Source organism: Hetaerina americana, unplaced genomic scaffold (genome assembly GCF_022747635.1).
Source record: "Hetaerina americana unplaced genomic scaffold, ioHetAmer1.1.p SCAF_5, whole genome shotgun sequence".
In the NCBI taxonomy this organism is placed as follows: domain Eukaryota; kingdom Metazoa; phylum Arthropoda; class Insecta; order Odonata; family Calopterygidae; genus Hetaerina; species Hetaerina americana.
Window position 1 is genome coordinate 76,450,333 of NW_027287095.1, and position 12,902 is coordinate 76,463,234.

General features: G+C 33.8%; 1 protein-coding gene across 1 annotated transcript in view; it reads right to left on the bottom strand.

Moving 5' to 3' along the window:
* The window catches only part of LOC139694120 (hydrocephalus-inducing protein-like), a 95,847-nt gene extending 85,450 nt beyond the window's left edge, over positions 1-10,397 (bottom strand). The window contains exons 1-4 of the mRNA XM_071592550.1: positions 10,220-10,397; positions 9,979-10,128; positions 5,165-5,366; positions 2,370-2,550 (exon numbers count right to left, since the gene is read on the bottom strand). Coding sequence (XP_071448651.1) covers positions 2,370-2,550; positions 5,165-5,366; positions 9,979-10,128; positions 10,220-10,397 — 711 coding nt within the window. The remainder of the gene's footprint in view (positions 1-2,369; positions 2,551-5,164; positions 5,367-9,978; positions 10,129-10,219) is intronic.
* Between the last annotated feature and the right edge of the window lie 2,505 nt (positions 10,398-12,902).

Consider the following 12,902-nt stretch of genomic DNA (forward strand, 5'->3'; position numbering starts at 1 on the left):
TAGCTCACAGAAAATAGCTATTGATGCAATCAGAAATTGTTTCAAATAGAAGGCCATAAATCTACCATAAATTTAATTGGGAATTAATTTTTTGATTGGATGTTCACATAACAATCTACAATGCATTTCCACAATGATGTATGAAAATAGCTGCAATAAAAAAATGAAGAACATAAATTATGAAGAAGCTTATTATAAAATACATACTAATTCACATATTTCTTTTGCATATTTTTGTATAGCTCAGTAAAATTGTCATTAAAGCAAATGACAAGCATAGATTAGAGGCTTTTGAGATGTGGATGTGGAGAAGGACGAAAAAGGTGAAGTGGGCAGAAAGGGAAACAAATGAGGAAGTGATAGGCATGGCAAGGGAGGACAGGGAATTGTTCAGAGATATACCAAGGGGGTAAGAAAGATGGATTCATAGAATTTTGATTGGTGATGGGATTTGTTATCTCCGGCGTAACTTTATGGAATTTGCATAACATATTGAAATGAAATTATTGACTTTGTAATTTCACACACTTTCACAAATGTGTGCTGAATTACAAAGTCCATATTTTAATAACAATACGGTGATGGGATGTTGAAGACTGTGCAAGAGGAGATATTATAATAGAACTATAGCAACTGCTCAAAGATTTTCATACAATTATATGCAGCTATGTATCTGTAGAACCATCAATGTAAAAGCTAGTATCGAAAATTTTACTAGCATAGGCAGGATACTTGTATTCCTTAAGAAGTCACATATCAGAATATAATGACATTAATCCATTACCATTTACAATTGATGCACACAGAGTAATAATTGACAAAACCAGAATAATGTAATACATGCATATAGAAAAATAACTTTACCTCATATGAGTGTTTTACTGTTGCATAAATTCCCCCAATATCAAGGTGCTGGAGGGAAACATCAATTTTAGGTCCCAAACCACTTCCCTTTAGCACAAGTTTATGCCTATACTCACATCCAGAAGTTTTACAGTAAGCCACACATTCATAATTTTTTGGTCCAACATTAGGCATAAAAATTACTTGCACGTCTATTGAACTACCTGGCCAGATGTCACCTTTCTGTTTTTAAATAGATAATAAAACAAAAGTATTTTATAACATTAATAATAATACAGAATACTAATTTCTAAGAGCAAAGAAAATGAATATGGCTGTAAATCTTATTCTTAAGTTTCAAATCCAAGTGCCTCTAGGACTTTTATTTTATGCTTCCCTTAGCTTTTTTCAAACTTCCACATTATTCTCCCCGTGTCCTATGTTTCAAAAACATACTCAACAGAGTGCCCCAAGATTGACCTTGTCAGTTTAGAATCACTCTGCGAATTTCACTACTCATATAGCAACTTGGGAATATACCTCCACGCTATATGTGTGAGAATCACTGCTTCAAATTATTACCTGAAGAGAAGTACACTGTACCATAGGAAAGTTTTTGAAAAACCTAGCTTTTGAAAGGATATTTTCATGTCTTTGGCAAATGAAACATATATTTGAACATCAATTGCATACGCTCCAAGTGGTCCAGAAATTCAAAGTTAACACATTTTACCTCATTATTACCCCTGAATGTACAACCCATGTTATTATTTCAAGTAGAATACTACTTAAAAGAAAGATGTTCTATGCTTTAAGAGAACTAGATTTGCTCCAGTGATGAATGAAGAGCAAACATTAAATGGCTTTATAGCATATATTAAAAAAGTTACAACTTATAAAATGCATAATCATGCTATTTTTTGGAGAGGGATTTAAAAATAAACAATTTTTTCTGGTCAAGGGAATGCAAGGTCCGTAATGAAAGCATCGGAAACAATTTTTTCCTGACGTGACTGTACATGGCAGCATGCTCACAACATGCATGATCTTCAACAAGCGCCAATTGCCTGTGAGCATTTATTCCGACTAGGTTGTTTTTTTAGGGGACCCCTATTGAGTGAATTGACGTAAGCACAAAATGCAGCAAACAACTGAACAGCGGTACATCACAATACTTTTTGTTTAACCCTTGTAGATCCAAGGTTTTATTTTCATCACAATAATATTTCTATATGTATATATTTCCATACCATATTAAAACACATACAAAATCCTCTGCTTTTGGTCATGAACTCATTGAATTACACTATATTTCAAATTAAGTAAGTTACAAAATAAGTAACTAAGTTTTACTGCCTAAAGGTTAATAATGACAATACCTAAGACACAAATATAGCCCTGAGGCTCAAAGATGTATTATTAATTATTGACATTCTTTCTAATTATGAGTAACACAAGTAAACATCCATGTGATGTTAACATATCAGTAAACCAGCTTGAAAAATTATTAATCATACTGCTCTCACCATTGGCAAAAATGAGAAGTAGGGATCATGAAAGAGCAACTCATGATCATCAATACAGTTCACAGGATCACCAAAGGTAAAATAGTTATTGGATTCATGGTTTCCATTAACTTCAGTGGCAACTTCTTGGCCAGACCTAGAGTCACCATCACCAGAGTTTGTATGCAATACTTCTGTTCTCCTTGAAAAGATTAACAAATCAACTGATAACTGTCCAGTTTATTTAAAATTCTTAATTTATTTGAAAATGATAGAAGTCTATGTTTTCACTTGAGAATTAAAAGTCAAATTCATGAAATTCAATTTGAATTAATCAGATGATAGCAGGGGACAGCCCTAGGACACTGTGAGCAGGATGACGGATTCATCTTGGGAAGGACACCAAAAAGAATGAAAATTATAAAATTCTAAGCAAAAATTTTGAATGACATGTCATTTCCGTCATTGATCATCTGCTATGATTGCATAAGTTACCAGAGCAAAACTTACATACACTGTTTTTTTGTACATGTTATTTTATTTTCATAAATATAAGAAAATTTCTAAGCTCATTATCAAATCAAAGAACAGTATTTAATTTCAGACATTAAAACAAATTTTATAGAAAGTTATTCAACCCTATAGCCTAAATAACTACATGTAAAATATGCTATGCACTAGACATGCATTTATAGGAAAATAAATCCTGTACATTAATTATAACATGTATCAGATTGTAGTTAGGTCAAAAGTCAAGACTTTCACTTAGAGTACATTATTTCATGAGATATTTGGCACCAGGAGAGATGGAACATTTTTTATAATTTGCCAAACCTTAATCCAAATGTTCTGATAAAGCAAATATGTAGTGCAATGGATTTGAAGATACTCACAGCAAAATCATGACTTTTGTTCTACTTCTATACACCTCAAAAACCAAACATTGTGGGGAGTGTAAGTAAGTAAAAGTAAGAACCTCTAAATTTTTATTCACCTATAATTTCAATAACTCCATCCTGAATCAGATACCCAAATTTTGTAAATATCAGTAGTAGTTGGTAATCTCTTACAGAGAAGATTCCTTGTACATTTAAGTCACATTGAGCCCCAGGAAAACTGAGTGAATAGGTACATCAATTCTCCCTTTCAAATAAGGATATAATGCACCCTTAATTCAGAGAGTAATACATTGAAACATTTAACTGTTTGATTACAAATTACAAGAAATTTTAAGTCAAAATTTCCCAGACCAGAATTTTGCTTTTGAGGATATTTAACTTGTATCATCACTTCATGGAAAATTTCATCAAAACTTTTAAGTTCTAAGCCATAGCCTGATAGAGGCAACTACCAATAGATTATGCATCATATAATGGTCATATATCCAAATCAGAAAATTTAATTAATACAGATTTATCCTGTAGAATATCTTAAATTCTTTGCTCATTTGAGCCAGAAGAAAGTTAGATGGATTTATTCACCATAGAAGAATACATAATTGTATGCGCTTCGTTAAGATTGAATTACATTTATAATTCCATAAACATATATACAAATTCATAGGAATAATAATAAAAAAAACCATAAACACAGTAATCAACCCGAAGGTCGGTTTAGTAGGTGATGGTAGAGTTCACCCAGTACTAAGCCCTATACGGCGTGTGAAATTCACACATCAGGCCAGTTCCTTTCCCTGTGCCGGTTATGGTTTCCCAGGAAGATCTGGTACCCAAAAAATCACACATAGCTTGGGTGGAGCTGCAGGTGCCCAGAGTGCTTCGCCCAGGAATCGAACCCGGGACCCTCCAGTCAACAGTCTAACGCTCTACCCCCTGGACTATGTACATAAAATATATGAGTATTAAAGATTTAAAAACAGATTTCCCTACATTGGTTCTTTCTGTGTACTCTTGGACACTATAAAAAGCATTATTTGCAAAGAAATTTTTCAACATTTTTTTAAATTTATTTTCTTGGGTGAGTATTTGTTTCAACTCTTCAGGAAGTAAATTAAACAGCAGTCTTCCAGAAACTTCAGGGATTTTTTGTAGTACTATTACTCTGCAACGGCCATTATGAAGATTATCCTTAGCCCTGGTGTTGTACTTGTGAACATCCCTATTCCTGACCAGTGAAGGGGTTTTGGTGCAGGCATAAAAAATCACATTATACATATAGATACAGGGAATGGTTATGATTTTTTGACATCTGAAATACTCCCTGCAGGATTTTCTTGCATTTAGTTTAAATATAACCCTTAATACCCATTTTTGAAGTAAGAGTATTCTATTGATGTTTCCATGTGCTGAACTCCCCCAGCAGACAATGCCATATTGAGCTATTGACTTAAATATACCATGGTATACTGGGATTAATATACCTGTATTACAATAGTTGGCAAGATTTTTAAAAAGGAATAGGGCTGAACATAATTTTTTACTACATTTTTCCATTTGAAACCTCCAGCTTAACTTGTTGTCTATTTCTAAACCCAAATAGGTGGTATGTTCTAACTCAGAAATCAATTGGTTTCCTATTTCTACAGTCTCCTATTTCTAAGTGTTCCATTGAGGAAAAATTTTGAACGCCAGATATTTTATCATCCCCAACAATCCACTTGCTGGGTCTACATTTTGAATTTTTCTGCATTGAAATCTGCTATTAAATATACAGGATAGCAATACTCCAACATTTTGTGATCAGTGGATATTAAATTATTGCCACGTTTAGACACAAAGCGAATTTCACAGATACCATACCTGCATAATATTTTCTAATGAATATTTTAGACAATGTGTTGCTTAAGTAATAAATACCTGGCAGCTGCTGCTTTATCTTCTTCAATTGAAGACAACTTCATCCACATAAAGTGGACAACATGTGGGCTGTTATTATGGATTGAAACTACATTTTTACGAGATAAGCCCATATAAGTATCTTCAAATTCAAGTCTTTTATTGCTCATGGTAACCAAAGAGTTCTTGGCAATGGCACTTATCCTACAGTGCAGCTCTTCTCCTAGATGTAAATAATATTAGGATGTTTCGTTAAATTTCACTAAACTCACTACATTGCAAGAGAAAGATTCTTTCTAAATTTATTATGTTTATTCTGAGTTGCAACCACCCTAAAAATATCCCTATCGGCATGATTGTTGGTGCAATTTATTTGATAAGTACAAATGATATATGTGTCATAAATTTTTAATGATATTATTAAGATGTCGTATCACTTCATATAGCTCCACAATTACCAGGAAAAGTGATTAGCTTCTGGAATTTAAAAGTACTGCCATAGATATTTTAAAATCAGTCATTTAAGTTTCTTTTTAATTGTTACTTAAGTTCATCATGTTTTCAGTGACTTTATGATGCAAAAATTTGTATTGATTTTGTCAATGCAGATGCTGTCAATACAATCTAAAAGGTAGGCCCATTAAAATAATACCACTACTCAACTTTTGAAGCTAGGCCAAATAAGATTTGCCACTTCTGCAAATCCATCTTGGCCAATGAACGATTACTGTTACTATGTTTTTAATAATTTTCCTTAGCATTACTTTTTTAATGTTAATTAATGGTTATAATGTTGATAATTACTCAGAAAACACCACATAATTATAAAAATGACAGTAAGTCTAACAATAATTTTTAATAATATTTTTCAAAAGTAGATTTTATGAATGCACGGGAACTAAACTATCCCTTGATGTAGGGGAGCTTTTCCTCTCCCTGTGCTGCCTATGGTTTCCCAATGAAGTTCTGGTGTCCTAACAATCACACAGCTTGGGTAAAGCAGAGGGTGTCCAGAGGCATGCCTGGGAATCAATCCAGCACCTTATGGTCAGTAGTCCAATGCTCTACCTCTGGACTAACACATCCCATATCTCTTTTATATATAGGTATAGTAAACTTTACTTTTCCAAAAGTATTGGGCAATAAACTTGAGTTAAAATCTAGGAAACTTCAGCTCTTCGGCCTCGCGAGATCACAAATTTAAAGAAAATCTCCTATAGCCTTAATAAATTAGCACTACTCGCCAAAAGGAAAAATACAAATTGCTGTGATGATTTGTAGGAGAAGGAATTCCGTGACAGTAATCAACCAAAACCTCTCAACCAGAATACTCTTCAGTAGAGGTATGCAGGAATGCTACTTCCTCGCCCGTGACCAACTACAGACTCAACCCAAAATGGGACCCTTCACTAAAGAGACTTTACTAATGATGCCTGGGTAATGACCACACACACTATCCATGGCTCTTTATGGAAATTGATTCTGAACCAGGGACAAACACAGAGCAGACAAACTCATAAACACACTCACACAATCGAAGAGGGCCAAAATGCTGGGAGAGTATTACTCAAACAGAGCAAAGTCAAGGGATAGCAATGAACCAGGGAGGACAAACATGTGTGTTGGATACAGGTATTTTGGCCTCAAGGTGGCTCTCCTCAGCCAACTGAAGGAAATAAGCCCTTGCAACAGAAGGTTATTATGACTTTTTATTTAGACTATTTACATTTTTCCTTTTGAATGATTGGTGATAATTTAATATGGTCACAAGAGATTTTCTTTAAATTTGTTAAACTTGGGTTAACATAGAAGTGACATAAAAACATTAAATTGGCAACTTTTCTTTGTATATCCAAGGGCATGATAAATTTTGTTTGGATTCGATCATCGCTTATTAGAAATTTGTTGAAGCCAAACTTATACAATGCCATGTGAAGAAATCTATTTTGGACATATTTAAGTAGCTTTGAGTGTCTTATATATAAGGGAGGAACAAAACAAAAGGGAAGTATTAGGACCAAATCAATATCATTAGCAAAGTGAGATAAATACATTTTACCATTTTGAAAAATAACCTTGATGAATTCTTGATAAATGCCAGCTTTTGCAGAGTTAAATGTCACAGTAACTTGCAGGTTTTCACCAGTTTTCAAACATGCATGCTTAGGGTGAACCTTAAATGGACTAAAGAACAAAACATAATAAAATAATTCAAATTCAAAAATACCTATGCACTGAAGAACAATTCAAGAATTAATTTGCACATTAAATATAGACAGATATGCTCTTTTTGACTAATTCAAATATTACAACTATTTTAGAAAAGCCATTTTGGTAGAAACAGCACAGGAGTAGAACAATAAAGATGATGAGTAGTAATATCATTTGAGATGAAGGTATGATTGGAGACTTTTTGAGGGGATGTTTTGAGAATTTTCATGATACATATTGATACGAATAATGGAAATGAGCTAAATATATTAGAAGGTGAACATGACTACACAGAAGTTTGGAAGCAGCTAATGAAAATAATATGGCTTTACTTCCAAAGGCTGCATAACTAAAACACACATATCATAACAGGTGTAACAATTGCCATCACGTTGAACACAGTATACATGTTTATGATTAATACAAATAATGTGCCACATAATTAGTAAATTAGAGAATTTTACAGAACCCAACTGGATAGATTATCCATCAATCCCAGCAAGAGATTCATTATCATTATACAATATCAACTGGGATAGCTCCTCCCATTTTCTTGTATTGCTTCAATTTTAGCAGGCTATGTTAATAATAATGCATTGATTTGTTCAGTTATCTGGTGCATATCCACACATACACAAGTATAGGACATGTTTTACATGGATTTCACAATTTTAGAATAAACATATGCATACATACCAATATAATACTGTATTTACATACTATTTGGTTAAGTCAGCACTGATGTGCAGTGGAAATTCCAGAAAAGCATTTACCAGAATATAACACAATAGTTTTTAATAGGATGAACTGCTTTTTCTTGAAAACAGGTACTTTTGTTTCATATTTGATTTTGGGGATGTTATTGAATAACCCTAAGCCAATTGCTTTGGGCCCATGAGCAGTGTTGTATGTTCTGACAAATGGCAGGTGTAGGTCATTGCAGGTCCTTGTATAGTGACTATGGTAATAGCAGTTTGACCTATACTGAGAAATATATTATACATATATATACATGCAGGGTACTGGTGAAAAACCAAGTCTTTGGAAGAGAGGCTTACATGGTGTATCACAAGCAACATTGCTCATAATACGTATAATCTCCTTTTGGATTTTGAAAATTATACCCATATGTGGAGAGGAACCCCAGAAGAAGATACTAAAAATACCATGAGAATATAATTCCCAATAACAAATGAATAGAAGGACCTCTAAATTTACAGAATGTCTAATATTTCTTATGATGAAGCATAGGGAATTTAACTTTCTATGTAATGTGAAAATGTGTTCCTCCCAAGACATGTTTGTATACAGGATAATTCCCATTAATTGGGTGCTGGAATTTTGGGGAATGCTTACACTTGATGCATCTACTGAGATTGCAGTGGAAAATTTGTTTTTATTAGTGAAATAAACAGGCTGGACTTATTTATATTGGGTTTTAGGAAGTGAAGAAGACACCATTCACTGACAATCTTTGCTATTTCAGCTGCTTTTTCGGTCAAACTGTCCGCTGAGGAGGATGTCACAATAATATTTGTATCGTCAGCATACGATATTGGGTCTATTCACTCAATGGCCTAAGGCCTACCTGGTAGATAATTTATATAAATTGAAAATAAAATAGGGCCAAGTATAGAACCCTGAGGAACACCCAACATTACTTCTCCACCGGGAGAAACAAATTTGGAGCTATTTCTTGAGAGCTCCACATGCTGATGCCATTAACTTAGATATGATTGTATCCATTTGTAGGATGCACCTCAAATACCAAAATGCTTCTGTTGATACAACAGTAGCTGATGATCACACAGTCAAAATCTTTAGCAAAATCAATAAATAATCCCAGCATTGCAGTTCTCTTATTCAAACCTGAAAGTATTTGACTCAGCATGCAATATCTAGTTGATGTAGGGGACCTGGTTTTTCTGAATCCATATTGAGACTAGAGAACAGGTTATGTGTTATGAGATAATTGATGATAGTTAATAGCTGAGTACCATGATAGTTTATGAAAACAATTTAGTTAGGTATTTTATGATTATATTACTGCATAATGATATGACTGATTGCCTGCCCATCTAAGGCTTGGTTGTATGTAATTGTCTTCAATGTAATGTCTGTAATATAAGGGTTAGGTGGAAGAAGGGACTATAAGTCTTAACCTCACCCAATAAAGTCGCTAAATAAAAAAATAAATAAATAAATGATGAGTATTTAGGTGATTAGGAATAATAATAAATGAGATATAAGGAATATAGAATTTTTACACAAATACTATCATAGCTTGTGCTGTTTGATATTATTATACCTGATATGTCATCAGTATATGACAAAGACTGACTCTTGGAGATGGAAGTAAAAAATTCAGCCATGAAAATTAGTAATAGGGCTGGCCCTAAGATAGACATTTAAGACAATGTTAGAGAACTTATAGTTTGAATAGAGCAATAGTGAGCATTTCCAACTTGAAGGAGAGCAAGCTTGAAAAATAGTATCAAATGGTTTACTAAACTTAATATAATCAAGTGTGATTTAGTAGAAACTAGTATTTTTTTGCAAATGGGTACAGGCTAGTCCTAATAGGTCAGTATTTTTCTGTAACTTTAAAGTGTAATGAGGGTTACCATGATAATACCTTACAGCCAAAAGAGTGAAGACAGCATCTACTTCACCAGTGTTGAAAATACAGATAAAATGTGTTGTTGGCATGTTGACTGGGCATTCACTTAATTCAATAACATCTGGTAAATCAAGTAAAGGTCTGGGTCCAATGGCTAAAAGAAAGACAGGAATTTATTACTTTCAATATTTTTTGGAAACACATTCTGATACAAAATTAATCACCTAAGGTATCCAAAAACAAACCAATTAGAGGAATATCAAAATTTCCATTTTCACAATGAAATGTAACTTTATGATAATAATCCTTCTTTTCCAATGGAATGAACCTAATTGCAAACTTTTCTGACATCCCTGGAGCAACTTTAATCATTGCTTGAGAACTGTAGCAAACAGAGAAGTATGGTGACTTTTCACAGGTCATCGTCAGATATCTAGTTACCTAATAATGAGACAAATTAAAACATTGTTAATAGAAGATTAACCAGCTGATAAAACCATGATAATCATGGTGCATGCTTAGGAAGTTATATTGTGAAACCTACGCGACATTATCAAAAAAGTAATTCACTGATTTTCATTAGAAAGCAGCTTCTGACACGAATATCTCTACCAAGGTATTCTAAAGAGATCAGCAGACTATTGAAATACTTTTTTTTTTTAATTTGTTGTCTCAGGCGTAACTTTGTAGAATTTGCATAACATATTGAAATGTAATGAAATAATTGACTTTGTGATTCCACACACTTTTCACACAAAAGTGTGTGGAATTACAAAGTCAATGATTTCATTACATTTCAATATATTGAAATACTTATTACATACAGGAAGAAGTTGATAATTGATGGAAGTTGGAATGGAATTTAGGAAAATGAAGAAAGGCAGGGGGAATAGCAAATGGTATGAGGAAGATAAATTTTGTTAGAGCACATTAAATTAGAAGGGAGGAAGAAAACACACTGAATAGTCAAGTCTTATATGAAATTAAGTATCAAGAAGGATTAGTGGTTAAACAAGAGGGTATCATGAAGATCGAATAATTATTAACAATAATTGAGATAGAAACTTAATTTCTATTTGCTATTCTTAAGACTTTTTTACAGTCGCCATCTAGTTACACATTACACATTTCTCCTAGTGTTTCTTGACCTATTGAAGGCCATTGATATAGAACGCAGTAGATTGTATTGCAAACCATTCTTCCGCTACTTATATGATGTAATTTTAGTTGCCAAATCTCCAACCCTGTATTGGCTTTAGAAGTTCTGGGAATAAGAAAAAGTAGAGCCCTCCAATCAGTAGTCCAACTCTATCCTACAAGTGGTAGTCAAGTACCACAATACTATCCCCAGTGGTTATATAGTGGCTGATAAATAAATATTCAGGTGAATAGTTGGGATTGATATGTTCAAGAAAGTAAATCATTAGAATACAGCTATTAAATATAACAGTTGCAGGCTTAACTTCGTGTAATTCCTTCATGATGAGGGTAGAAAAAGAAACTTTGCACTTCCACATAAAGATTTAATACTTCACTTGACCACAATTTTGATGCTGAGCATCATCATCATCAGATGATGATGTGCAGCATTGAAACCATGGTCGTTTGAAGTATTAAACCTTTGCATTGAAGAGCACAGTTTCTTTTTCTACACTCATCATTATACCTATTAAGTATTTTAAATTGTCCTAAAGAGTCTAACTTCCACCATTGGTTCATAAAATGTACAAATTATTTTAGTTGCATAAATTTCAGCAAACCTACTTATTTCATCACTAACAAGTATTTATTAAAAATAATAATAAATAAATATTATTAAAATTAATCAATAAAACTTTGGCATTTTAAACCTAGGGGTAGCAGAGATGAAAATACGAGGGTCATCCGGAAAGTAGTACCCGTTCGTGAAATAAAGACACAAAAGTAAATATTAACAAACATAAAAAATTTTATTTGAAAGAGGATACTTTAAACTACTTCTCAACATAATCTCCAAGCAAATTAAGGCATTTGTCATAACGTGTGACAAGTTTCTGTATTCCTGCTGCATAGTCCTTCGCCGCCAGCTCATTGAGATACGCGAGGGACCCATCTTGCACAAATTTTTGCATAATGCAGATGGTGTTTAACAATTTCATGAACAATTGTTCGAGAAACATTGGGAAAATGCTCACAGATGTCATCAATTGTGACGCGCCGATCGTTCCTCACGAATTCGTCAACTGAGCTCACCAGTTGGTCTGTAATGACAGACGGTCTCTCCGAACGCTCATCGTCGTGTGTGTTCCCCCTCCCCATGTTGAAGTTGCGACACCACCGCCGAACAGACGACTCGTCCATTACATTGTCTCCATACACCTCCTTTAATTGGCGATGAATATCACATGGGCGAACGTTTCTTGCATTGAGGAATTTAATCACTGCCCTCACTTCACAACTGGCGGCGTTCTCAATTTTTTTAAACATTGTAAACAATCACAGAAACAACACAGGCAATGCTAGCGTCACGCAACTTGGCTCAGAGAAGGCAGACAAGCCACTGAAGCTATCTGACCTCGTCCAGCGGCTACTCGCGTCATCAGCACTTCATGCGGCACGAACGGGTACTACTTTCCGGATGACCCTCGTATGTAGCAATACAATAAAAGCTATCAAGACTCATACAAGAGGATATGACTGTCAGAACTGTGGATTACCTTTATTTTCTTGCAGCTTGCATGACTGCAATAGGCTGCTAGCAATGAACTATTAGAAAATATCACTTTAAAATACCATATACTCATACTAATGATTAACTGTTAGGGCAAGAAAATGTTTGAGAATATTCAGTTCTAATATTTAGACAATTCTTACAGAATCTCATCACTAACATCAAATTTAGAGTATTATAAACTAAATCTCCTACTCTCTGATAAGAGTGCCAAGAAG